At 44.0% G+C, this 23,315-nt stretch overlaps 7 protein-coding genes across 7 annotated transcripts; 3 read left to right on the forward strand and 4 right to left on the reverse strand.

Moving 5' to 3' along the window:
• Positions 1-6,519: 6,519 nt before the first annotated feature.
• On the forward strand, positions 6,520-6,713 carry PHALS_07123 (uncharacterized protein; the record flags this gene model as incomplete). The annotated part of the gene is made up of 2 exons (XM_024720538.1): positions 6,520-6,561; positions 6,588-6,713. The coding sequence occupies 2 exons, from the start codon at positions 6,520-6,522 to the stop codon at positions 6,711-6,713; spliced, it is 168 nt and encodes a 55-aa protein (XP_024585727.1).
• Positions 6,714-8,377: 1,664 nt separating this feature from the next.
• On the reverse strand, positions 8,378-8,705 carry PHALS_07124 (uncharacterized protein; the record flags this gene model as incomplete). Its single annotated transcript, XM_024720539.1, has 2 exons — positions 8,378-8,507; positions 8,575-8,705. The coding sequence occupies 2 exons, from the start codon at positions 8,703-8,705 to the stop codon at positions 8,378-8,380; spliced, it is 261 nt and encodes an 86-aa protein (XP_024585728.1).
• Positions 8,706-9,627: 922 nt separating this feature from the next.
• Positions 9,628-10,344, reverse strand: PHALS_07125 (uncharacterized protein; the record flags this gene model as incomplete). The annotated part of the gene is made up of 1 exon (XM_024720540.1): positions 9,628-10,344. The coding sequence occupies one exon, from the start codon at positions 10,342-10,344 to the stop codon at positions 9,628-9,630; it is 717 nt and encodes a 238-aa protein (XP_024585729.1).
• Positions 10,345-10,592: 248 nt separating this feature from the next.
• Positions 10,593-11,015, reverse strand: PHALS_07126 (uncharacterized protein; the record flags this gene model as incomplete). The annotated part of the gene is made up of 3 exons (XM_024720541.1): positions 10,593-10,693; positions 10,779-10,859; positions 10,943-11,015. 3 exons carry the CDS (start codon positions 11,013-11,015, stop codon positions 10,593-10,595), a joined length of 255 nt encoding a protein of 84 aa, XP_024585730.1.
• A 482-nt stretch (positions 11,016-11,497) lies between these two features.
• Positions 11,498-12,107, forward strand: PHALS_07127 (uncharacterized protein; the record flags this gene model as incomplete). The annotated part of the gene is made up of 4 exons (XM_024720542.1): positions 11,498-11,616; positions 11,691-11,784; positions 11,840-11,896; positions 11,970-12,107. 4 exons carry the CDS (start codon positions 11,498-11,500, stop codon positions 12,105-12,107), a joined length of 408 nt encoding a protein of 135 aa, XP_024585731.1.
• Positions 12,108-20,198: 8,091 nt separating this feature from the next.
• On the forward strand, positions 20,199-21,514 carry PHALS_07128 (RxLR-like protein; the record flags this gene model as incomplete). The annotated part of the gene is made up of 4 exons (XM_024720543.1): positions 20,199-20,354; positions 20,429-20,492; positions 20,560-20,807; positions 20,873-21,514. The coding sequence occupies 4 exons, from the start codon at positions 20,199-20,201 to the stop codon at positions 21,512-21,514; spliced, it is 1,110 nt and encodes a 369-aa protein (XP_024585732.1).
• Positions 21,515-22,221: 707 nt separating this feature from the next.
• PHALS_07129 (major facilitator superfamily) lies at positions 22,222-23,097 on the reverse strand (the record flags this gene model as incomplete). Its single annotated transcript, XM_024720544.1, has 1 exon — positions 22,222-23,097. One exon carries the CDS (start codon positions 23,095-23,097, stop codon positions 22,222-22,224), a length of 876 nt encoding a protein of 291 aa, XP_024585733.1.
• Positions 23,098-23,315: the final 218 nt, after the last annotated feature.

Here is a 23,315-nt window from a genome sequence, read left to right on the forward strand (position 1 = left end):
AATCGTCTGATTTTGAGCCGTCCGGTAGAACGAATAGCGTCGACGTAATGTATATAGCTCGATACGGCGACTTTATGTATATATACATAACATTTCTGTGCTATTGTGCACACAACTTGAAGGTAGCTAAGTACTGGTACTGATTTGATGGAGTTTTGAACAAAGCGTTTTATATGTAATAATTGAGTGTAATAAACTTAGTACTAGTTTTATTTGACATAATTCTAGGAAAGTATAACCAAGTGGCCATTTCGTTAGAGAAATTAGGTTTCATTTCAGATTGAAGCGTACGAACCCATGTGCTGTGCGATTGTAGACGCGGACTCGTTGATTCAAATTTTGTGTGCAAGGTGTGTGGTACTGACAACCGAGTCGTGGAAAAATTGTATCCTCTGTAAGAATGGGAGACAAATTGTTCAATAAACTGCACAACAAACACATGCGCGTACAAAGCATGTTGGGTTGCGGGGCAATGTGGGTCGACATCAACGGGTTAGACTTTCAGAAGCCTTGGAAAGTCCTGATAGGTCTCAGAGTCATAAGCATTCTTAAAACCCTACGATGCGCAACTGTCGAACACAAAGACAGAATGCGAAGTATCGAAGATACTGAGAAGAAAACTACTAGAATTATCTTGCACCGAGGATGAAGCTTACTGTGAGGTCTGAGATTATGAGAGTGTAGAACGTTGTGTCGTCATTTCTACAGATTCGAAGTAAGTTCCTCATCCTAAATATGGTTTGGCGTGCGCATCAGCAAGAGTCGTGGATTGACTTGAAGTCATAATTACCCATTTCTCCCATAGTGAAGTCTGATAAGACATAAACCTTCCTCTGCAAGAAGACAGAAGCGCTTCTGATATGGGTACGAAGCTGCGAAAGCTTTGGTTTACGACACGCGATTGCCTGTACAATTGTACAACATTCATATTTCACTTGGTTTTGAAAATCAGTAACGATAAGTATCGGGCATCGGTATTTACACAGAGTATGGAATCCCAAAAAAGAGAATTCCAGAGATCTCATAAGCTGGTGGTCGCATACATAAAAGAATGATGTTTCTTGATGAGAAACAGTATAGCGCATAGATTCTGAGAGAATGTATTGTATGTATGTGTAACCTTAAAATAGCAGAGCAATGTCGCAGTGTTAGTAACTTTAGAGACTTTTGAATCTGTTTCTGGTGGGAGCGCACTAATCCTCTATGTATTTGTAAACGCTGACTCTAAGGGTCTCTGTAAGGCGCAATGTAATCCGGGTGCACTTATTAGCACTTACTGAATAATCTCCGATGGTGGAACATAAATTGCCCCAATGGTTGTCCCCATTACAAATAGACAAGCTCAAAAAGCTTCGGTCTGCCTTGGGTCCTGATGATAGACAGCGAATTGGTGGTCAAAAGCTGGAAGCGGTAAATGCGCACTTGGAGGCGCACGCCTCTTATAAAAAAGCGTAGACCACGACAAGTGCGCTCCAAATAGATGAGGGAAGCTGCGATGGTCATGGATTGGCATTGCACCAAACGGAGCCTAAGCGCGTCGCGCTTGCGATTTTCTAGCTAGAAGGTCGCGCGCGGGAATGGGCACTCATGCACAGTTCCTTGATGAAAGTGGTGCTCTCAACGAGAAACAATTTAAACCGACATATGCTTAGATTTCTTACACCACCAAATTAGGCAATATCGAGTGCGTGCAAAGCTCTTGTCACCTGTCAAGGGAGGCAAGGACAGTAATAATATGTTTCGAAGTTAAGCTTTAATTGCCGCAATGGCGTCTAATCCTCATTTGGAGGCAGGTATATTTACCATCTTCATTGAGGGTCTTCAAACGGGCGATGCTAGCACAAAGTCCTTATGAGTCCACCTTTTATAATTGATTCGTGCCATATTCAATACGGAGCACTTTATCATGCCTCGAGGGTAAGATTAAGCTGATAATGTAAGCTCTTCGAGCACGCCAGAGACGATGGACCTTAGCCCTGCTGTGGAAGTAGTCGGAAATTTCTCAGATACTAGACTTCACCCCGAAATCCGCAATATATGCGATTCGAAGGCATATTTACTTTGCATTCATCTTTGCTCTCGGCCGAGAGGTACAAACGATTGGGCTCCCACACAAAGGCGGTTCACGAACCCCTCACAAAGAGTACCCTGCACCCTTTAGAAAGAACCAGATTCTACTGGGCGTTGTGAAAGTAGTTGTCAATGTGACATAATACTTAAACGAGCAACTTTCTCCTAGAGGTGAGGTCTTGCAGCCTGGGATTGTTGTTGCTTAAGTCAACGCTTGGGCTTTGTAAAGCCGTTGAAAATTTCGCTAAGGTCAAGAGCGTTGAACAAATACGTAAAAACGCGCGACTATCAATAGTATATCATTACGTGGAATGCCACATACGGATGCGATATCTGTGCGTCTTTCAAGGGGGACACTGGTAATAGTGTTCGCGGCTTAACAGAACCCTTGAGTGAGTTTGTAAGACTTTGACAGCGTGAAAACGTTGTCTTATCCTTGGTCAAGATCAAAATATAGTCTTGTTCTCAGAATGACGTGGCTGGAATACCACGATCAATGTCCATACTGGAAGCCAGAATCGCTTTTTGCCGTAGACAGCTTTCGTACAGGACATAGTATTCTCCGAAACTGGTAGCAATGCTCGATCAGTGCCCGGGAAGCAGAAGCGGCAATACGCCTCGATCTCTTGATGAGACATTGCAGGGCGATGTATAACGCGGTCGTCAGACTATGTCACTGTTGAGACGAGAAACGCTAACTGTATGTCGTGGAACCCAGAGCGTAACTTTCGCGGAATGCCAGAAAACGCTCCGGGCCATTGTCGTCTATGTCAGGGCTGGCTGAAAGCAGAAGCGACAGGGGGTCGCGATTGCCCGTGCGAGAGCTGGTGGGGTTGAAGAAAGACTGTAACTACAAATACTATGGCTGAGCATCAAATTTTCTCGTCATGATGCGACGGTCTCGCCGTATAGACCATTGAGGCTCCACGTATAAGTGAAAAGAGCATTCGCTCGTGAATGAAGCAAACGGAGTATTCGTAAGGGTCGTAAGTTTTGCCTCACTCCCTCAAGCAAAACATCACTTTCAGCTAAAGGAGCTGCTTCTACGGTAAGTTTGCATAACATTGCACGACCGAGAAGTCTCCGGTGGTACCAGAAGACGGGCCGTGCTCATCATCAGTTTTGGGATGGTCTGTCACTGAGGAACTTCGCAGAGCACTGAGTGAGAGGAGTGAGACAGCTATTTTCAGCAAACCTCCTAATTTTTCTATACTTAGTTGAAGAAATATTACGGCGCGTTGACAAAAGATCTACCATGCATGTTGCTGCCGAATAGGGAAGCAGGCCATGAACTTGACTAATTTCTCGGTACCAAATATTGCGTCACACGGCAATGGCCCTTACCCATGAAAGCATATTTATGTCACTAACACTTTCTTTGTGCAAAAACGAAGCGAGTGTGACGATAGGAAACAGAATCCTACACTTAGCGCCGACTTTCTTGTCAGAAAGGCTATAACGGGAAGTGGTGTGTGTACGGTGCATATTTATAGACAGTCAATAGGTACTTCGATTCCGTCACAAAAACCGATCCGGAAAGGATGCGCTGTAGGACAGCATAGTCAGCTGCACTTAATAAAGTGCCTTCGACCAACTTATATGAACATTTGAGCTGCGGATGTGAAACGACTTCTCACTTAATGCGACTAGAACTCCGAGCGAAATGCACTGAGAATGACGAGATATACCACTTAGTACCTAATTAATCAGCGGTACATCTTGGCTATGAATAAATCGATGTTGACGAAATATATACGCCCATTGTCCTGCAGATCATTGGGAATAAGTTTTAGAGGATCACATTACGTACTTGCTAACAGTGCTCGAGTGTATGCGTTAAATGATCATTTGCCAATACAGACAGGTATGACTTTGAGGCCAACAAAACAGCCATATCGTATGTTTTTTGAGAGGCGATATCTGCAATCTGATCCTGCAAAGTTAAAAAAAAATTCGAGCGAATTGTGTCATTATACTGAACGGACTTGGACAGGTGCCATGGCCTGACCAGCCACTCACGCAAGTAGAGTCCAAACTATGCCTATATGGCACAAACCCTCTCCAATCTTCTTGTAATAGATTTTAGATGGTATTGGGATGCGTCAAAGAGGTGGTCCATTAGGCTGTAAAGAAAAGCCTCGTGTGTCCCCCGATTACGGTATTGTCTAGTTTTGATCGGCCATTTTAGTCGTCTGGGTCACTCCAGCCCTTTAAATATGATATTTTTTTGTTTTATAAAGACGTCAATGCGAATGGCGGATGATCGCATTCGAATTCACCTATTGAAGCTGCTGTGATGCATTTTTCTGTCCATAATAAGGACGTCCGTCCAATGAGGTATGCCCTCGTCATGTTAAAATCACCTATGTGGCGCTGAGGCGTTTAGAATTGAAATCAATCATATATCGTTGCGGTCGGCGATGTCATCATCACATTTTCACAGAGAATAGCAAGAGATCCAACCTTCTTTGCCGATTACACCTTTGAGGTAGGGTATAAGGTGGATCAACTCAATGTTGTGTCGAGTACGGTTCGCTTCGCCCTATTTTTGATTATCGCACGTCTCATTGGTATTATTGTCAATTGATGAGACGTTTCGCTCAGTGTGCGGATTGGATGCAACATGTGTTGCGCTGCAAAGAGCTTTGGAATGCCACTTTACTGCTGCGAACGGTTGCATGTTCCACCGCTACGCCTTATCCTAAGGCTTGCGACTGTACAGCACTTACCCATACAACGTGTAGTAGCGCCGCATGATGATAATCTCTAGTACATAGTACGGTATAAGGCATGTTGTATTGTTAACTTCGGGAGAGGGAAGACATACCAATCGATGAAGACTATGTATTTGTAATCGAACGTGTGAAAGTGGGTAAGCAAATGTGTGTACACGTGTAGAAAGTGCCTGCGGGGAAGCCGCTAGCTGATTGTGGGACATCTGTGGATAGAATGCTGGTTTCGGCAGATTTCTGGTAGCTCATGAGTATAGACAAAGACGTGTCCAGGTATATAGGAAGTGCGTTCTTTGAGGATTGTCTGAGTTGGATGGCTTCTCTCGCTGCTGTCAGCAATACTAATGTGCCGATGCAATCAGGCTATTCCTCGTTAAGCATTTTGCCAATGTGGTTCGCTAGTAGCCATTGTATCATATGGAAACTCGCGTTTTACTGCAACTTTCCAGCGAACAAAGTGTCATGGTGCTTAGCACCAGATGTGCTATGCCAATCGCTAATCATGCGCAAACAGATGATTAGGCGAATCACTGGAATTGCGTTGTGGAAGATATCGTTCGGACCAAATGAGTGGAGAGGCCACAAGGCTGGATTGAATTACTCGCACCCTCAGGATTTGCGTTTTCATGAAAAAGTTGGGTTGGCTCCTGGGTGCTTTGACAGGGCAACAAGGTGCCTCCAGTCTTACAGGGGGGGGGCTGTCGATAAAAATTGACTTGATGATATCAGTTTGGCTACATTACGACGCAAAATCAGTGATTTAATTCGATGAGATCGAGCGCATGCCAGGGCGGCTGAGGCAGTGTACAGCGGTGCTGCCGTAGCTCTTTCGCGTAGAAGAAGCTACGCTATGGTCGGTGGCCTTCGTTCTAAACTTAGAACCAGTACGAGTGTAGCGGATCGCAATCCGCTTTACTCCAAAAGTAACCACAGCCTTAACCCAAGGCAAACAAACTCTTTTGTTCAAAGTATAAGTGTATTTCTTGATTTTATCTGCGGTTAAGCCGCCTGTATATAAAATACATAGGTTTTACAAATAGTAAAACCGAATCAAATTGCACAACTACTGACAGTCCAGCCACGTAGTAACTTCTTGTTAAGATGTAGACATGCTCTTGATTATACTTGGTAAACCTACGACATAAAAGATGTTGTAATCCAACAAATGAGGCGCCCAACGAGGCAGTCATAAGATCCAAAATGAAAAATGTCAACAGTCTCACACGATGAGTCTGTTGTGTTTAATATTGTCAAGGACATGAAGATGCGACAAGCAGGTGACGGAGTAGCCACGATTGACTACACCGTCATGTGTAACCCACGCCCTTGTATGACCACACCATCTTGTGGGATCCACACTTTCATACCAGGGTACGTGAAATCCGTTACACTATGGTGCAGATATAGATGGAATACCTATCAATATGTGTAGTCTTCGTTAACGCTGTAAACAGGAAGTGTCGACAGTCTGCAAAAATAAGTTGCGACTTCGCTACATCGGTCAGTTTACGTAGCGATTACAAATTGAGCTACGATATCCTATTACAAATGTGAGCGCCTCATTTATTCTACGTAATTTGCTAAATGCAAAACCACTATCTCGTTCTTACAAGGCAGTATAACGCGAGCACACTTTAAATGCGAAGCAACGCCCCAACTGCCTTTGGTATCTGATCTTCTTTCTGCTTTAAGGCAGTGACTCGGTTCTAAACAGCTAATGGCGCTCAAGGGCTTTCTGTATCATGGAGCATCTCGCAATGTGTATTTAAAATTATCTCATGTCAGTTTGAGGTGAGCGCCGAGGCCTTCGGAAGTAGCGGGAAATTACGCAACTTTAATTGCTTGCTTCGATTACCTTACGACATTGCGCACACTCTGTCTCTAACCCATCGAGAGAATAGGCAAGGATGACTAGCACAACGCCTTCCCCACGAGCAAGCTGGCACGGCTTTATATCAATTTCAAGACTTGACAAGTTTCTATAAGCAATGTTGTATCTGCAAGGTGTTACGATTTCACCTGAATGTCGCGTCTCAATGGCAAGCACTAGATGATGTTTGTGTCTGCCTTCTGTTTCACGGAAGCTGTATTACAACACTGCGCGTTGAGTGTGACGCTGCATAATCCTCACCTGTGCGTGAACTGATAGTGATATTATTCGGCCTTCTCCCCGTCATTCAGTACCTAAAAGTCCCTCGTGGATGGGTACGAAATTTGTAACCGCTGCTGCTCGTAGCGGAGGCAGCTTCGTAGACACCATTGTTGAACTATTTTGACGTTGAGTTAATTTGCAGCGGGATTGCCGTGCACCTTGCACAGACTAAGATCTGACTCGATGATCTCACGTTGAAAAAGCACAGAGGAGCGCCTTGTACGCTCCATCCAGAAGTCAAAACAAGAGCCTCTCTGATACTTAGCTACCTTGTTTGCTCTTCTCATTTCATGTTTAACATATACCGGATTAATTTCAAATGAACGAATATTAGATACAAATGTGATATCATCCAGTGATATGACTATCGTTATTGCGTGACGTGAGGCTCAAACCCACGTATACCGCGGGAATTGTATCTCTTCATCAGAACGACACCTTTGGTTCCTCTGAAATTAGTAATTACACAAAAATTTAATGTTTTTTATTTGTGCAACATTGTATTCTAACAAATGAGCACAAATATCCATATTATTCCCTCCCCAACATGGATATGAACGACACTGGGTTTCACACTTCTTTTCTGGGCGATGCTTTCAAGATGTCGCGCAAAATGAAAGCTTTTTGATCATTCCCTGCGCTTAAAAATTTACTCCACTCATGGTACCCTACTACTCAAAGAATACTCGGATTGGGAATTCTTTGCCGTTATTTAAGACAATGACTTTGTCCTGACCTGACATCTCCACCCTCACCTGGAGATTTATGACCAAGTTGCTTGCCGCGCTAGAGTGGAGCATTTTCACGCCTACGCTTTCTTTACACCGAGAGTAATTTGGGCGCCGGGAAGGCGCCACTCTAACGCTTTTTGACTCAACGTATTTGAGAGATTTGGCTATGAGACGAAAGCAAGGAGCTGAATTTGCGATCTCCATCGCTAGTTCTTGTCGAAACGAATTATGGCGGCTTAGAGCCGCGGTTGACAGAGCAAACGCCTACGCAGACAGGTGACAGCAAGTCGCGATTAGTAGGATATCATCAAAGTTGACTCATTCATGGGAGACAGCAATACGAGTGACATGTCAAACGTGTTAGAGTCTAAAGCTTCACGAATGTGTGTTTGTGTACATTCATGATGGGACAGATTGAGCAATACTAGTACAAAGGCCCTTGGAAATTGCCCTTTTTTCCGAGAGACAAATAGAAGGAGTTTGACAAATGTTACGATCGCATTGTCGAAATTGATAGTATCGGAACAGGACATCAAGTGTGTGACATCCTTTATCATCCAACGCATCACTATCAATTCGCTGTTGAAGTTGATCGCTAACTTGAGGAAGCGAGGCGAGATATACTTTTCTCTATTGAACACTAGTTCACGGTTCCTGAACGTATACTTAAAACGAGATGAATTCGAGACTGGTCATGCTGCCATTGATATTGCTAAGTCTGCAGCTAACCCTAGCTCAAAGCTATCTTTGTCCGTCTCAACAAAGTTTATAACTAAAGACCGTGGCATACGGTTGGTTGCTCCTGTCGCAGCATCATTTACTCTAGTGCCCAACTCAAATTATGTTTATGGCCAATTCATTCGAACCAAGTGAAAGAAATGTTACTTACTGTAAAAATGAGCGGCAATTCGTGATCTCGATACATGTCCGAAGATAAACGTAGATTTTAACCGAAAAATATGTAGCTCTTTCCGACAATAGTTTAAATTTAGTACCAGCTCTGGCACTAATGTCGACCATCTGATATTCATATGGGTTACTTTTGACTGAATATTCGCCTGACCTCACCTAAGCTTTTCGTCAATCCAAGTGGACTCAAAGCCTATTGTCGCGATGGACGAGAAGTCGGTAATAGGTGGACGCGCACCTCGTATGTCACTAATGTTACAGCCACAGCACCAGCATCAAGCTTCATGATCACAATGACGAATTCATCTGTGAAAATGTTGGTCTGTATAGAGTGTCTTCTTCGAAATCACCTGGTACTAGGTCGCAATACTTCGCCTCACTAGTGAGCTAAGATCACCGAATACATCAAGTACCTGAAGTATGGCGTAAGCATTGAATCATTTTCTAGCATCTAAGATGCCTTGAAACCTGGCTTCATAAGGTACAAGAATTGATGCTCTGTAGAATGACTTCTGGTAGTGCTGTAGCAGATGTTGCATGCCAGGATGTTAGAATCTCTCATCGAATATTTAAAGTAAAAACGGGTTTCTCTGATGATCAGTTGTCACTGCAGTTTTGAGCTACCGCGTGCTTTTCGCAATGGTAAACTGAATGAAGACAATAATCTGTTTGTCACACATGTAGGGAGGCTATCGGTGTCGATTAATAAAGCATTTATCATTCATTCCCTTTGTACAATACTGTTCAAAATCTGGTGCAGGATCGCACTCCAACGCTCAAGATCATAAAAATTGAAGATACTGATGCTATTCCAAATAACTTTTATCCTGGTCGTATTTGAAGTACAGTTCGTGGTGTCTGGTTCCCAGCTGAGCCTAGATAGCATCCTGTTTACTTTGTTAACACGTTGCCAATCAAATGTTCTGAAGTGTATTTATTGAACAAGCCCACGGTAGACCATTTCTACGATGTGAACTCTTAAAAGAATAAATAATATTTTTGAGGTGCTTTATGAATGTCATCACTTTATGCTTCAGCGATACATCGTAGGCGGCGGCATATTTGGTAACAGATAGTCTTCTGACGCAGCAACATCGTGAGAGGCATATGAGTCAGATGTAAACCTTTCAGATGGTTGAAGAAACGACAGAAGTGACCGCTGGTTGCCGAGTACTTGTTTGTCAAGTTGAGGTTGGCAGATCATACCAAACGCAGTAGATGAAGAAGCGAGCTGCATTCTAGGGCGTAGGGTAGACACTTGTGTTGTCTTTTCAGTCGGCACCTTGTCACCAATGAAAGAAGTGTGCGATAACGGGTTTACTAGAAAGTCAATTGAGAGCTTGGTACTGATAGGAGAGATGACTGAGTCGCCAAAAGAACTTGGTGGTGTCCTGATACCATGAGATGAATACACTTCAGCTGTCACGAGCTTGGAATGGAGCTTGCAGCGACCCTTGACTTGTGAAAACTTTTCGCAGTTTACGATAATACAGCGGCGGCCACCGCCGTGGGAAATGCAAAAGCCTTTTGACTGCGCCAACTTCTTGCACCCTTCGGACTGGCAAAGTCGACCACCACCATGGGCAATGCACAAACCGCGACTCTGCGCAAGCTTATTGCAATGCAAATCGCGGCAGCGAGAGCCACCGCCGTGAGCCTTACACAAACCTCGTGTCTGAGCAAACTTATCACAAGTAGTAAATCGGCATCGAGCACGATTAGCATTGCGACGAGAGTTGGGCATCGGCATTGTGATTAAACTGAAGCTTGATACTGAAAAATGTACACAAGTACACAGCTGATACCGCAGTAGAGTGTTGCGAGGTCAATGATTGTGGCTGACGGTAAGATGTCAAATGGGCCCCCCCAGCAAAATCAAAAGTTTCAAACGACGAGACCAGCACGTTCGACTGCTTTTTGCCCTATGATCGCACTGTCCGTAGCACGCGGTGCTTTAAGGTACAGGTGAGATAGTTGAAGGTCTGCACGACGACTTGACTATTGTGGTCGCAAGAGAGACAGAGATTTGTGAAGATTGTGTGCCGGATGGACCAGCATGGCTAAGTTCTCAGTACTCCAGCTGGCCTTGCTGATTCGTACTAAGTTAGCAAACCAGACATCAGTATTGATTTTAGTAAAGGGAGATGGTGTTGTGATTTCACGCGATCTTGTACGTTTACTCACTTGCAAGAGAATTACTTAAGACTGTAGAAAGAAAATCCGTAGTGATGGCACCAAGATCAACGTGCGTCGTTACAAAAAGGGCTGACTCGCAGAATTAGACAGAGCTCATTTTGAGATACGAAAACTAATTCGTATTCAAGAATATAGCCTTACTGTAATCTCACTAGCCGGAGCACATTCGTATTGAAGAACATAGGATATTCTTACTGATTCTAAACTTAATCTGAGCAGTAACATATTGTCCATAGAGTGTCCGTCATTAATGCACGATATATAGTTCTATACCGTTTGAGCTTACATGCTTTGGTAATGTGAATGTCCTTGTATTCTCTAACGTTATCTTCCTAGATTCATTTCATATGAGATTCTGGTATCTCACCAGCCACTTACAACATCCCTACATCCTGGTGTGAGTCAATTTTAATCAATGCTTTGAGTCTAGCTTCATTAGTATCATGATCAACGAAGCCGCAAGTTGAAACACAAGAATGTATCCACTCAGAAAAACATAGAAGGTTTTAATACTCTTTCTTCGTGAGAATAAAGGATTACGTCGCAACTTGGCCATCCAACTATTCGATTCTAGCCAGAATCAGCAACTTACTATTGCAAACAAATCTGCCTTTTTCCCTTGCTGTCATCTCACCAAGAACAAATAGAGGCGGAGTGCATTTTGGAGAAGTGACGAGGCTTCGCCGGCTCTGTCCAGCTCGCAATCAATGCGACGCATTGGACCAGACAATGATATTCTGTTCTGCTGCGGCACGAGATCGGATGGGGATTGGATAGGTAACCACAAAGCGCGACGAGGCACAATCAAAGTGCAAATCTCGAGCATGTTCGTGATTACTATCATCCAAATAAAGCAGAAATAGGCCTCTAACACCAATATTTCCATAATCTTTCGGCAAGAAAAACACGAAAATACATTTCAGTATCTTCGTGGAGGACGCATAGATGCTCATGTGTTCCAGCATTATTCTTCAAGTGGCTGTTTGAAAGCAAAGTAAGCAAATTCTAATTCATTCTATAGATAGGAATATCATAATCATGCAATGCAGCTTATGCTTACAGGCACGGACGTTGCTCTTCAAGCATTATGTTGTCATGTCGTGAAGGTGCTTCGCACTGCACATAAAGTGATTTTCAGCATACTTGCCCACTTGATATCAAGTTTATATCTATGTGCAGAACAACTCTACACAACTACGTAAATGTAACATCGACATTATGGAATTTGATGAGCACAGTTTGTGTATCCTTTCAACGTCTAGTTGTAAGTTGACTGAGAAGCAAAAACTTTGCATGCTTAAAATTGGATGTGCGTAGTTTGGTCTATGCTCGAAATGAGAACATCGATCAGACGATAAATGACGCACATGCCATTCGATGGGGCATGACGCAATTGATGATCGCGGCGGATATCCGCATGGATGGGTCAATTTTGTGGCCCAACGTTTTGTGGGTCGTGACAAGAATGTCGACAATTGGCTGACCACAAAGCTCGTGGACTGACACTCCTTGCGCTGTTGCATACATCAAGCTCTCAATGTAAGATACTTATGAGGTGATACATCATAGCTTCATTCGTATCATCATCAAATGCACTTTTTCACATCGTGAAACACGTAAACGAAAAATCTATTAAACGTCCAATTGCATCAATAAAAAAATTTAGCAACAGAAAAAGACTTCGTTGGTAAATCCAGCAAAGTGGAATAGCACACCACGTCATCCATTGTGTGAAAAAAGCTGCATCACAAAGAATGAGACTATATGAATGTCATCATTCCAGTCGGGACTCTAAGCAGGTGTCACAAAAGCAAGCACTTGTTTCACTAGTTGAATTTTCGTTCAGCAAATAGATCACTTGACACCTTCGCTAAAGGTGTTGAGCTCGAGTGCTTCGAATCTCTACGGAACAATCTGGGTAAAAATACAGCGGGCTTGCTGTGCACCTTGCATAGAGGAGGCACTGAATCAACGAGTCTGCATAAAACAACGACAGAGGATAGGCTCGTGCAGTCCGCCCAGGAGCGAATCGAAGCATGGCTTCGCTCAAGTCTGAACGGATTTTAATTATATCTGTTTTATTCAATTTAAAAAAAATAGCCTAGTTATTGCCCACCGTAAAGCTTGCAGTCCACAGACGTCTCATTTTCCTCATCAGCACTAATACTTGGTACGTCTGAGCTTTGCTGTGGGGGACAATGGTTTGATGTGTACGTACACCATTATGCGGTATGTACCCATTACACTCACCTAGGTGACAGCGAACCCTCAACAACACTCACACTCATCTTACACTTATAACCGGCAGTGCTTAACTGTGTTGGAGTCATCGTCTTTATAAAATCACATGGATCAATGCAAAACTAAAAAAGACGCGTATCTCGTGGAAGATGACATTGGAGCCAAGCTTCTCCAATTAGAGGTCAAAGCAACTATACGAGTACTTCGTTGTAACGGAATTACACGTATCCTGGTATACAGGGATGAGTCGCACGCCATGGTGTGACCACACCATGGCGTGGCTTCACCTTAACAAGAAGCCACCACGTGGCGGGACTGCCCGTACCTATACTTTTTGATTAGGTTTACTATTCCATAAGGAAAACCGAGAGATTTAGATACAGGTGGCTTTGCCGCGAATAAAACAGATAGATACAGTTTAACTTTGAACGGAAGAGTGTATTTGCCTTGGGTTAAGGTCTTAGGTACTCTTGGACGTAGCAGATTGCAAGCTGCAACACTCATACTGATTCTGGTATAGAACGTAAGGTCGGTGACCTTAGTAAGCTTCCTCTAAGCAAAGAGCTACGGTAGGCCCGCTGCATTTGTCCTCACTGGAAGAGATACGACATAGCCATATTCTGGGAATGAAGTGATCGCTATACTCTGCCTCTCCTCTACACGAAGTTGTGCACTCCGTGTCGCTCCCTACACTGGAAGTGCTACGACCTTCCTTGCTGGCAATGGACTGAACCTGGTTCAGCAAGCCCAGCTTGTCCGTCGGCAAGCATTGGAGTCATAACGACTCTGTAGACTGAAACACAATGTGCTGTTGATATCAATTGATCTAAATTTGCTCGTTATGTCATAGCGGAATCTTATCATGCCGATGAGCACTCCACATTTGCTCCGCAAGCGCTGTTTAACCTTACCGGCCGCCACTTCTCAGAAGTATCGCCGCACGTTGATACGGATGATGCCGAAGTCCGACGAGTGTCACACATAATTCACAACCAGCTCCAGTGAGGCAGACATCAAACTGGATTATCGTATCATGCTTGATTTTGCAAAATAAACAGCACGGCGTGAACATTGAGGTAAAAACTGATTACCGCAAGTTCTTGTTATAAACAGCCGCGCTTTTAATCCCGATTAGCTCGTGCAGCAACAAATTGATCTGAACTTTGGAGTAGGATCGTACCTCCTTTCGCTGATGTGACGCATATTACGGTGAGCGACTCGGTTTGGTTTCTCGATAGTATAAAGACAAAGGGCATTCCAGACGGACGCTACAACGGCGCTGAGGAAATTCTGCTAAAACGAGGTCTCAAAGACATGTGAAATTTGAAGTTTCGGTATTCCCTGATAATTGTTCCAGCCCTGAAGAGCCTACTAGTCCACTTACTGGTCCTCGTGGAACTGTGCCCCTCTTGCTCATTGAACAGTGCTGGTGGAACCAGCTGCTGTTTCAATCAGCTCACTTGATATTGACGACAAAACCACTCTTTCCGAGAGAATCCCAGTGTATAGTCAAAGCAGACATGAAACAATATATGACTGCGCTCTCTAAGCTAAGACATCGTACGGTGTGGCTCGAGGAAATCCAGCGGCTCTGAGCCGTAACGTTACAGGGAAGTCAGCAACAGGTGGATGTTTGCAGCTTTTCTTTGTCATAAAATATACGCTCTTTGCTTGAACGGATCGTAAGAGTGATATCACTGCATGGCTCTGACAATCCCACGTAGAACATAGGATATGCTCGCATTAGCGTTGGGGTAGCTCATATCTTTCTGGCTACGAGCGAATGCGGTGCGATGCTGCCACAACCTAGTTGCGCACCATAAGTGCTGAGTTGTCTACATCTAGAGGGATCTTGCCAAGGACAAAGCAAATTTTATGCTCCATCTCGCGCCTGTACGAGCCCGTCTTCTATGGTAAAGAGTGGCCCAAAAACTCCGCTGCAAGAAATCACGACAGTGGCAAGTTCGTAGAAAAGGAGCTGACCTCACTCAGCGCGCCAGGCAAGACGTCATCTGACGCACTAGTGACGTTTGATCGTTTAGTGACATGCCTACCTAGGCCGAATCGGGACTTATATACGTTTTAGTGCTGATGATATTATCCCATATAGCCGTTCTGAACATGGGAAGCCTGATGTGGACATCCACATTGAACACTGGCGAGGAGTGCTCGAGTATATGATTAAGCAAATAAATTGCCGGCTTAACATATGTGTCAATGGCAACCACTAAATTCTCTTTCTGGATTGCTCCACTGGAAAGGGCCCGAGGACAGCTCTTGCAGAGATAAAGACTATCAAAGTTTGGCCAGTCCACAGAGTCCAGGGGAATTGGCCTGTTCTACCGGCCACTTGCACCAGAGTAGAGCTTACATGGCCGACGTCGTATGACTCCTCTCCTTCATCCCCGTTAAAATATGTAATGGTGTTAAAGTATGGCAGAAGAGGCTGTCGAAGTAGTGCGAAAAAATACTTCATGTGTGCTCTATTTTTAGTTATTTGAATTTAGATCCGCTATCTCACGTCGTCTGTGATGCTCCAGTCTTTGCGGTAGACTGTACTTTATTTCAATCACATGCAGATGTGTATTGATGCGTCATCGTATTTATGAATCACCAGTTTGAAGCGGCTACATTTATTACATAGTTCAAGACAAAGAGGCTTTTTTACGATGCAGTATACGCTTATTCAGCTCAGGGTACCTACTTGTATCTAATCAATGTGACCTTTATAGTTTATGCACCATTGCGCTCAGCAACGTTCTTTGTACGTAGGCTTACCGAAGCCGTATTACGAACTCGCATTTACTAGTCCGTCGGATGCTAGCTCTCGCAGCTTCTGTAAAATCTTTCGTAGCTAAGCTCTAGAGCATCGATACGGTACTGAAGATATGAAGGTGTTCCACGCCACTGATAGCTCAGAGAACATATCAAACATGGACTCACGATAGTTTTGACCACACACTCTAACTCTCGAAGAATGTCGATGTGTCGCCAAAACGACTGATATTATGGTCGTGGTCCGACCTCAGGAGTGTTTAAGGTCTCGATTCGTCAAGATTACTCTGATGCCGTCATCACTTACAATTTGTCGCGCCGACTGTATTTATTTCCCGAGGAACAGGTATTGTTGACCAGCGCAAACCGCTTCTCAGACGCTGGTGGGGTACGGCCTCGTTTTAAGTTCAAGACATGAACTGTAGCTGTACCAGCAAGTACATGATTACGAGCCGGCTATTGCCTGCAAGTACAAGAGGCGTACACGTCGTTATTTGTAACAAGTCGATTCAGGCACTAAATGACATTTCGTCCGATGTTTGCTCGCTTAAGTTGGCTTGTAAAGCTATCAGACGAGTGAAACGACGTTTTTTGTCACTCAGCGTGTGAAATGAGTATGATAATCTCCGGTACATTTTAGCATTCTGAACCAAGGTACGGTCGTCATGGAAGGTACAATTTATTCGATCGCTGCTGCTTTATGCGCTGGCGATTGTTTCGAAATGTAGTGACCTAAGGGATCAGGAAGCGCTCGCGGAGCAAGTTTGAGCATTTATTGAGCTATTTTTGACCAGAAGGCCCGCACGCATAGGCGTGATTGAGCTCCGCAAGCATCGCGGCGAGCAACTTCTGATAAATAAAATTTCCAATTTCGATGTATCGGTCCACGTCGTTACGACTTCTACGACTAAGATTAGTTCATCGTGCTTGACCTGACTTACTTCCGACAAGTAGACAGTATCGTGACCTCTGTGGTGTTGTGTCATAGCCTTTTTTAACTTAAGGTATGGAAGAATGGGTGCACCTCACACTGAGGAAGCTTCAACTTTTCAAACACACGCTAGCTGACTGACAGAAATTCGAATTCTAGGTCCAACCCGGGGGGTGAAGTGATGAAGTGATCAGGTGATAAGTAACTAACAAATGGGTTTGCTAAGAAAATCGGCTGCTCCCGATATCTGGATCATTGAATATCCGCTTCGGGGATGTTAGGTCCGCTTCAGCAAAAAACTGCCCCGCCGCCGTTGCCGTTAATGACTTGGCGCACCTCTGGTATTTATCTTTCCGCGTTAAGGCGCATTAATCTTCCATTTGCAAGCGAGACCCAGCCATGTTAAAACTAGACACTTGGTTGGTGGCTATAAAATATATTATATACAAAAGCGAAGATGTTACCAGCAACACCTTGGCTAATAAGGTTCTATTTTGACGTTCACGTCGTGACTTGACTTCGCAAACAAATCATAAAATGACGCTCTTGTCCGACAATGGCTTCGGTAAATCTGCTTATTGAGCGGTCAGACGGGTGAAATGTCGTGACTTTGTTACCCAGTGTGTAAATTCAAAGCAAAACCATCTGCATTATTGGCAGCATTCATTCAGCTTTTATTAAGAGTACGGATCGATTCGACCGCTTCTGCTCCAGATGCAAGGTATAATCATGAGGAAGGTGACGTGTGAAATAAGAGGAGTGCTTCTGGGGTAGAGAATCGCACTCGTTTTGTTCTTTGCTTGAGCAGAGAACCTTTCATGAAAGGGCACCGCCTCGGGGGGAGCGAGATAAATCAGATGAATCGTAAACATCATCACGGCATGATCGTGTGGGCAAAAGTCGTTGCAATTCTGGCGCTTGTAGACGTGCAAGTTAGGTACCCTGGATCAGATTTCTCCATGGCGCGATGTCGCGACGTACAATCGTAAAACTTGAACCCTTAACATGTCGAACTGCGCTATTTTGCAGATGAATTATAACCAAGAGAAGGTATCTTTTTAGCTAACGGCTCTGTCGAGTCTGGAAGTGTCATAGCAGTACTCTTAAATCGCTTTAACTGACCTCATCGAGAACACGGCTGCCTATCCAATGATGGTCTAAAGAGCGTCAATCGCAAGCCAGGGTCTTTCTCTTATGCATTTGAGAATGTGAAAAGTAGATGCCTCCGTGCTTGGAAGAACTGCACTATAGGGTGCCAAGAATGGTATGAAGCTCTGAGTGCATAGTGATGGATGAGCATCTACGTTTTAGCAAATTCTTGAGTAGAAAAAATGAGTGCAAGTCTTAGTGTGACCAGTCTTGTGTAACGGAACGGTGTTACACGTACCCTTGTATAAGAAGGCGGGTCGCATAAGATGATGTGACCGTATATAGGTGTGGATAACACAATTTGTGTAATCACATAGTGATGTAAGCAGAAGCCACGACGTGGCACTTTTACCAGTAGTAGTGCATTTTACTATATTAATTAGGTTTTGATATATTGATTAGGTATTACTTTATTAAGTAGAAAAACCTAGAAGTTTTAGGTATTGGCGGTTCTGCCGCAACTAAAACAATAAAATTTCGAATACAAGAGATCATTTGCCTTGGTATGGTTTTGGGGTACTCTTGGAGGCAGCGCATTGCGATCCGCTACACTCGTACTGGTTCTTGTAAAGAACGTTAGGTTGGTGACCTTAGCATAGCTTCCTCTAAGCAAAGAGCTACGCTACAGTAACGGGACCAAACTATGCTATGATGCGTACACGATACATTTTTGTGTGATCGTGCTTACACTTTTATGCAGTAACACACGACTCAGATGTATCAAAGCGCTGGTACTATTGCGGAGAACGGGATTTTGTAGATTGAAGGTTCGTCGGATATGTAGGCTGTCGGCCTGGCGCAATGAAATACGTATAGTCTGATGATTTCGACCATATCTTTTTATAACGTACGTTTATATAAACTTATCTCTCATATATGTCACTCTAGATATCGAAGAGCAAGAAAGAAATCTAGAATTCTGACACGTACTTGGTCCCGCTAATGGGGGAGCGAAAAAAAATATGCTTAAGTTTACGCGAAAACAGCATGGCCACCCAGTGTCCTATCCCATCTGGCGAGCAAATAAAGCTTCCTCTTCGCGTACCCCTAGTGGCACACGGGACACAAAAGTCGTGCCTGTATTTGATGCGACTCACACAGCTTTCAAAAAGTCGGTATCTTGGATGCGGAAGGTCTCGAGGCAAACTGCACCAGTTTGCACGCCGTCCATGAAGATGATGACTATTACCGATTTTAAAGAGGAATCGCGGGGATACGATTCTGCGCCTCCTAAAGAAATTCTGCTGGTTCTTTCCTTCTTGATAGGAGGGCAAGAGCTTGAAACGCCTTGTGTACGCCTGAATAGTACCCGCGAAATAGGTCGCTTCCACACTTCCCGCTGATAGAACACCGCTTCTACAGAGGTAATTTACTTAAGTACCTATCCTCGCACGCAGCCTTCTCGCTCTAGATCTCGATGTTGCTTTGTCTCGAGAATGGTTAACTTGATAGCCACCTCAAATTATCTCATTGATAGAGTTTTTCCTACATACTCTCAAAGGGTTGACTACACAACGTAATCGCCCCACAATTAATGCCGGCTGTGAACAGCCTTAGAGTGCATGTGGAGGTACCACACCTTCGCATTCTCGAAGCCAGTTAGCATCTTCAGGCAAGTGATTAACGCTTCTTGTATCTTGGCCGCCAGTTGTCTGGCTCATTTGCCATCATTGATTGACATGAGCTTATCAAGCGTGTCTAACTAACCCAGTGACATAATCGCGCTTCATTCTCGCTGTTAACATAGTCGAATAAAACCTGGTTGTCGGATGGACAGCAGGCGCAAATAAGTGCAACAGGGTTGCCGTGTACCTTGCGCAGCGGAAGCTTTGACTCCACGTTAACAAATGCACGGGTGATGTTTTCGCTCCATAAGAAGCGAAATTGAGAGCCTCTGATGTAATGAACTTATTTTTAGCTTTGATTTTGCAGTGACATAAATGTATTTCTATCCAGACTAATACTTAATATGTACGCTGAACTATCACCCAGAATAAAGCCGCCTTGCTAATAGCGGATCAAATGTTCTACGGATCTTTTCTCAACGTAGTGCCATCATCTCCCTTAATACCGATACTTCCGTGCTTCTAATTATTCATGCTGCTGTATGCGATGCAATTGTGTGTAGTACACGATAGCACAGCACCTAATCAGTATCCAAGTATAATGTTAATGTACACAATACAAGTACGTACCCATTACGTTCCTTTTTGATTTTTGTCGACGTGCTAATTAGCTGAAATTTAAGTAAATAAAAATATAAGGATATGTGGCACACACGTTATCAAAAAGATTAACTGCAAGAAATCCCAATGACACGTGGCCTACACCTATTGTCGTTGCTGCTAGCAGCGGCGTGCCTTGTAGCGCTATCCACAGCTAACAAGGACTACTACGAGGTTCTAGGAATTTCCCGAGACGCTTCGACAGCCGAAACTAAGCGAGCTTTTCGCAAACTTTCGCTCAAAGTTGGTATCCTAATCGAAAGCTGGTGGAATGGAGTTGGAAATGTTAAACTTGATTTACTATAATTGTTACTCAGCACCACCCCGATAAAAACCCAGGAGACGAGAATGCAGCGAAAAAATTTGCGGAAGTTGCCAGCGGTAAGTCACATGAACTGTCAGGACTTGGTTTCTTACGTTAAAAACTTACTTTTCATCCATTGGACAGCGTATGATGTGCTTTCCGATGAAGAGAAGAAGGCAAAATATGATCGATACGGTGAAGAAGGCTTGAATAGCGCTGGTGGAGGCGGCGGTCATGATCCATTTGACATTTTCTCTCAGTTTTTTGGCGGAGGCGGCCGCAATCGTCGCGAACGAGAGCCATCACGCGGTCCAGATATAGTGATGCCATTGAGAGTATCCTTAGCCGATCTCTACAATGGCAAGAGTCTCCAATTTTCGATTCGTCGTGAGGTAGGCATATAATAAGCTTTGTAAGCCGCCGGTTGTCCTTGATAAACAAATATGTGTTATGACAGACCGTGTGCCATCATTGTCATGGAAAAGGTGCGGCTCATGAAGACGATGTTCACGTTTGCAACGAATGTCATGGTCATGGCGTGAAAATGACGACACGTCGCGTGGGTCCGGGATTTATTCAGCAGTTTCAAACAACTTGCGAAAAGTGCCACGGAAAGGGAAAAATTTACACGAGCACGTGTCCCGTGTGTGGTGGTCGGAAGGTCGAGATGACCGACCTCAACTTTGATGTGGACTTGGAAAAAGGCACGCCCGATGGCTTCGAAATCGAATTGGAAAATTATGCTGATGAAATCGAAGGACAACCAGCTGGGCATTTACGTCTGCAAGTCGTGACAGCAGCTCACCCAGTATTCACTCGTGATGGTGACGATTTGTGGATGGATTTCTACATTTCATTACGTGAGTCGCTTGTGGGATTTAAAAAGACTTTTGTGCACTTGGATGGACGTTTAGTGGAAGTGTCGCGCGACGACATTACGCCACCTCGATTGGTCACTAATATGCAGAATGAAGGTATGCCGAAACAGCATTCGTCATCCGAAAGGGGGCAGCTGTACATCAAGTATCACATAGTATTTCCAGATTCGCTCTCGGATGAGCAGAAGGAAGGCTTTCGTGAGTTTTTTTCTAAAAAGTAATGGATGTTCGAATATAGACACAGCGACTAACGTTTTTTCTACTGAAGTCATTGTTTTCTCGTTGGTTTTTGGCTACTTTGTGTTATATGGTGTGCTTCTGATTTCTCTGTCTGAGTTCGGCTCGTTTGTTGCTTACTTATCTAGAGAAGCCCTCGGTCATGAGCTTATCAGCAAAAATTCCTATTGCTATCAAGACTCAATTGCATTAAGAATGACAATAAAGTTGCGGTTACGTGAGAAATGGAACGTCTCAGATCACCCCCTCAACAAATTCCTCGAACTAACAATGTTGCCATCATACACAACAGGCTTACATGCTTGGCCTTTACAACAATAGACCAGACAGATTATAAATAAGTACCCAGCACTACACCAAAAATTCTGGAACACAGTGATTGCATGTATAGCAAGCGTCGAGATGATTGGCAACAAATTATGTATGGGCAAATCATCAATACTGAAATGTTTAAGGTCAATTCTTTGTTGAAGTCGCAAAGTAACTAAACCGTCTGCTTTTGTTGGGTACAATTCTCCATGTAAGATTTAGTATAACAAACTGTATTTCCACCATTTTTATGGAGATTGCACAATTTATTTTCTCAAAACTTAAGACTTAAATGTGAGCATTTACTTCCGATATTTCTGGAAACACACTGAGAGTTATAAGATAACTCTCAGTGTGTTTCCAGAAATATCGAGATATCGAATCAAAAATTTCCTTGATGTACGCGACGCAAATCATATTCTGCTTGAATCTCTTCCGCCGACTTGCCAGATGTCTCTGGCACCATTTTCAATCCCAGTAAGAAGAAAATGGACAGTAGCACCACAAATGGAACATACGCATAGTCATTCAACGCATCGGAAATGTAAGGATAAGACACACCCACGATGAGGTTGCATAGCCAATTAATGCCGATACAGAGTGAAGAGGCGCTAGCACGGATCGAATCTGGAAATATATCGGCCGTCATTACCCATACGAGAGGACCCAATGTCACACCAAAAGCAATTACATATAGAGCTGTAAATACTATTGATAGAGCAGAGACGTCTAGCAAGAATGCCAGTGTCATACCGACGGACGTGATCACCATACCCGCAAGACCCCCAAGGATCATATTGCGAGCGCCGAAGCGATTCGCAAGAATACCCGTAAACAAAGCTGGCCATATGTTAATAAAGTCAATTATCAGTGTGCCAACGCGCGAATCCTTGATGCCTGCATCCGAGAAAATACTGCCTGAGTAGTAAAACACGGCGTTTATTCCGGATAGCTGCTGGGAGCATGACAACAAAATACCGGTAAGAAGCTGCATGCGGTAACGAGGGGCAAACATGGACTCTTTTTTAAAAGCACTCAATCCTTCTTCAGAGCGTTCAGGTTTCGCAGTCACTTCAAGCCACGATAAGGCTAATTGCACGTGCTCTTCTCCGTAGAGTAAAGCCAGGACCGTCTTCGCCTCTTTCTTTCGTCCTTGATTGAGAAGCCACGCTGGGCTTTCAATGCACAAACTCGGTGCTAATAACAGGTAGATACCGGCCAAAACGACAGGAAACGCTGCCAGGTAACGCCAACCCATGCTCGTATTTAAAAAGAAAAAGCAGATAGCTGGCATCAGGATACCAAAAGTCGTAAAAATTTGAAGGCCCAGACCCAGCGTGTTGCGCATGTGCGGCGGTGACAGCTCATTGATGTAACCACCAATAGTAGCTGTGGCTGTACCAGACGCAATTCCAGCGACAAAGCGTCCGAGAGCGAAAAGCCAAATATTGGACACGGATGCCTGCACAACACCGC

This window comes from Plasmopara halstedii, assembly GCF_900000015.1.
Source record: "Plasmopara halstedii genome assembly, contig: Scaffold_3060, whole genome shotgun sequence".
NCBI lineage: Eukaryota > Oomycota > Peronosporomycetes > Peronosporales > Peronosporaceae > Plasmopara > Plasmopara halstedii.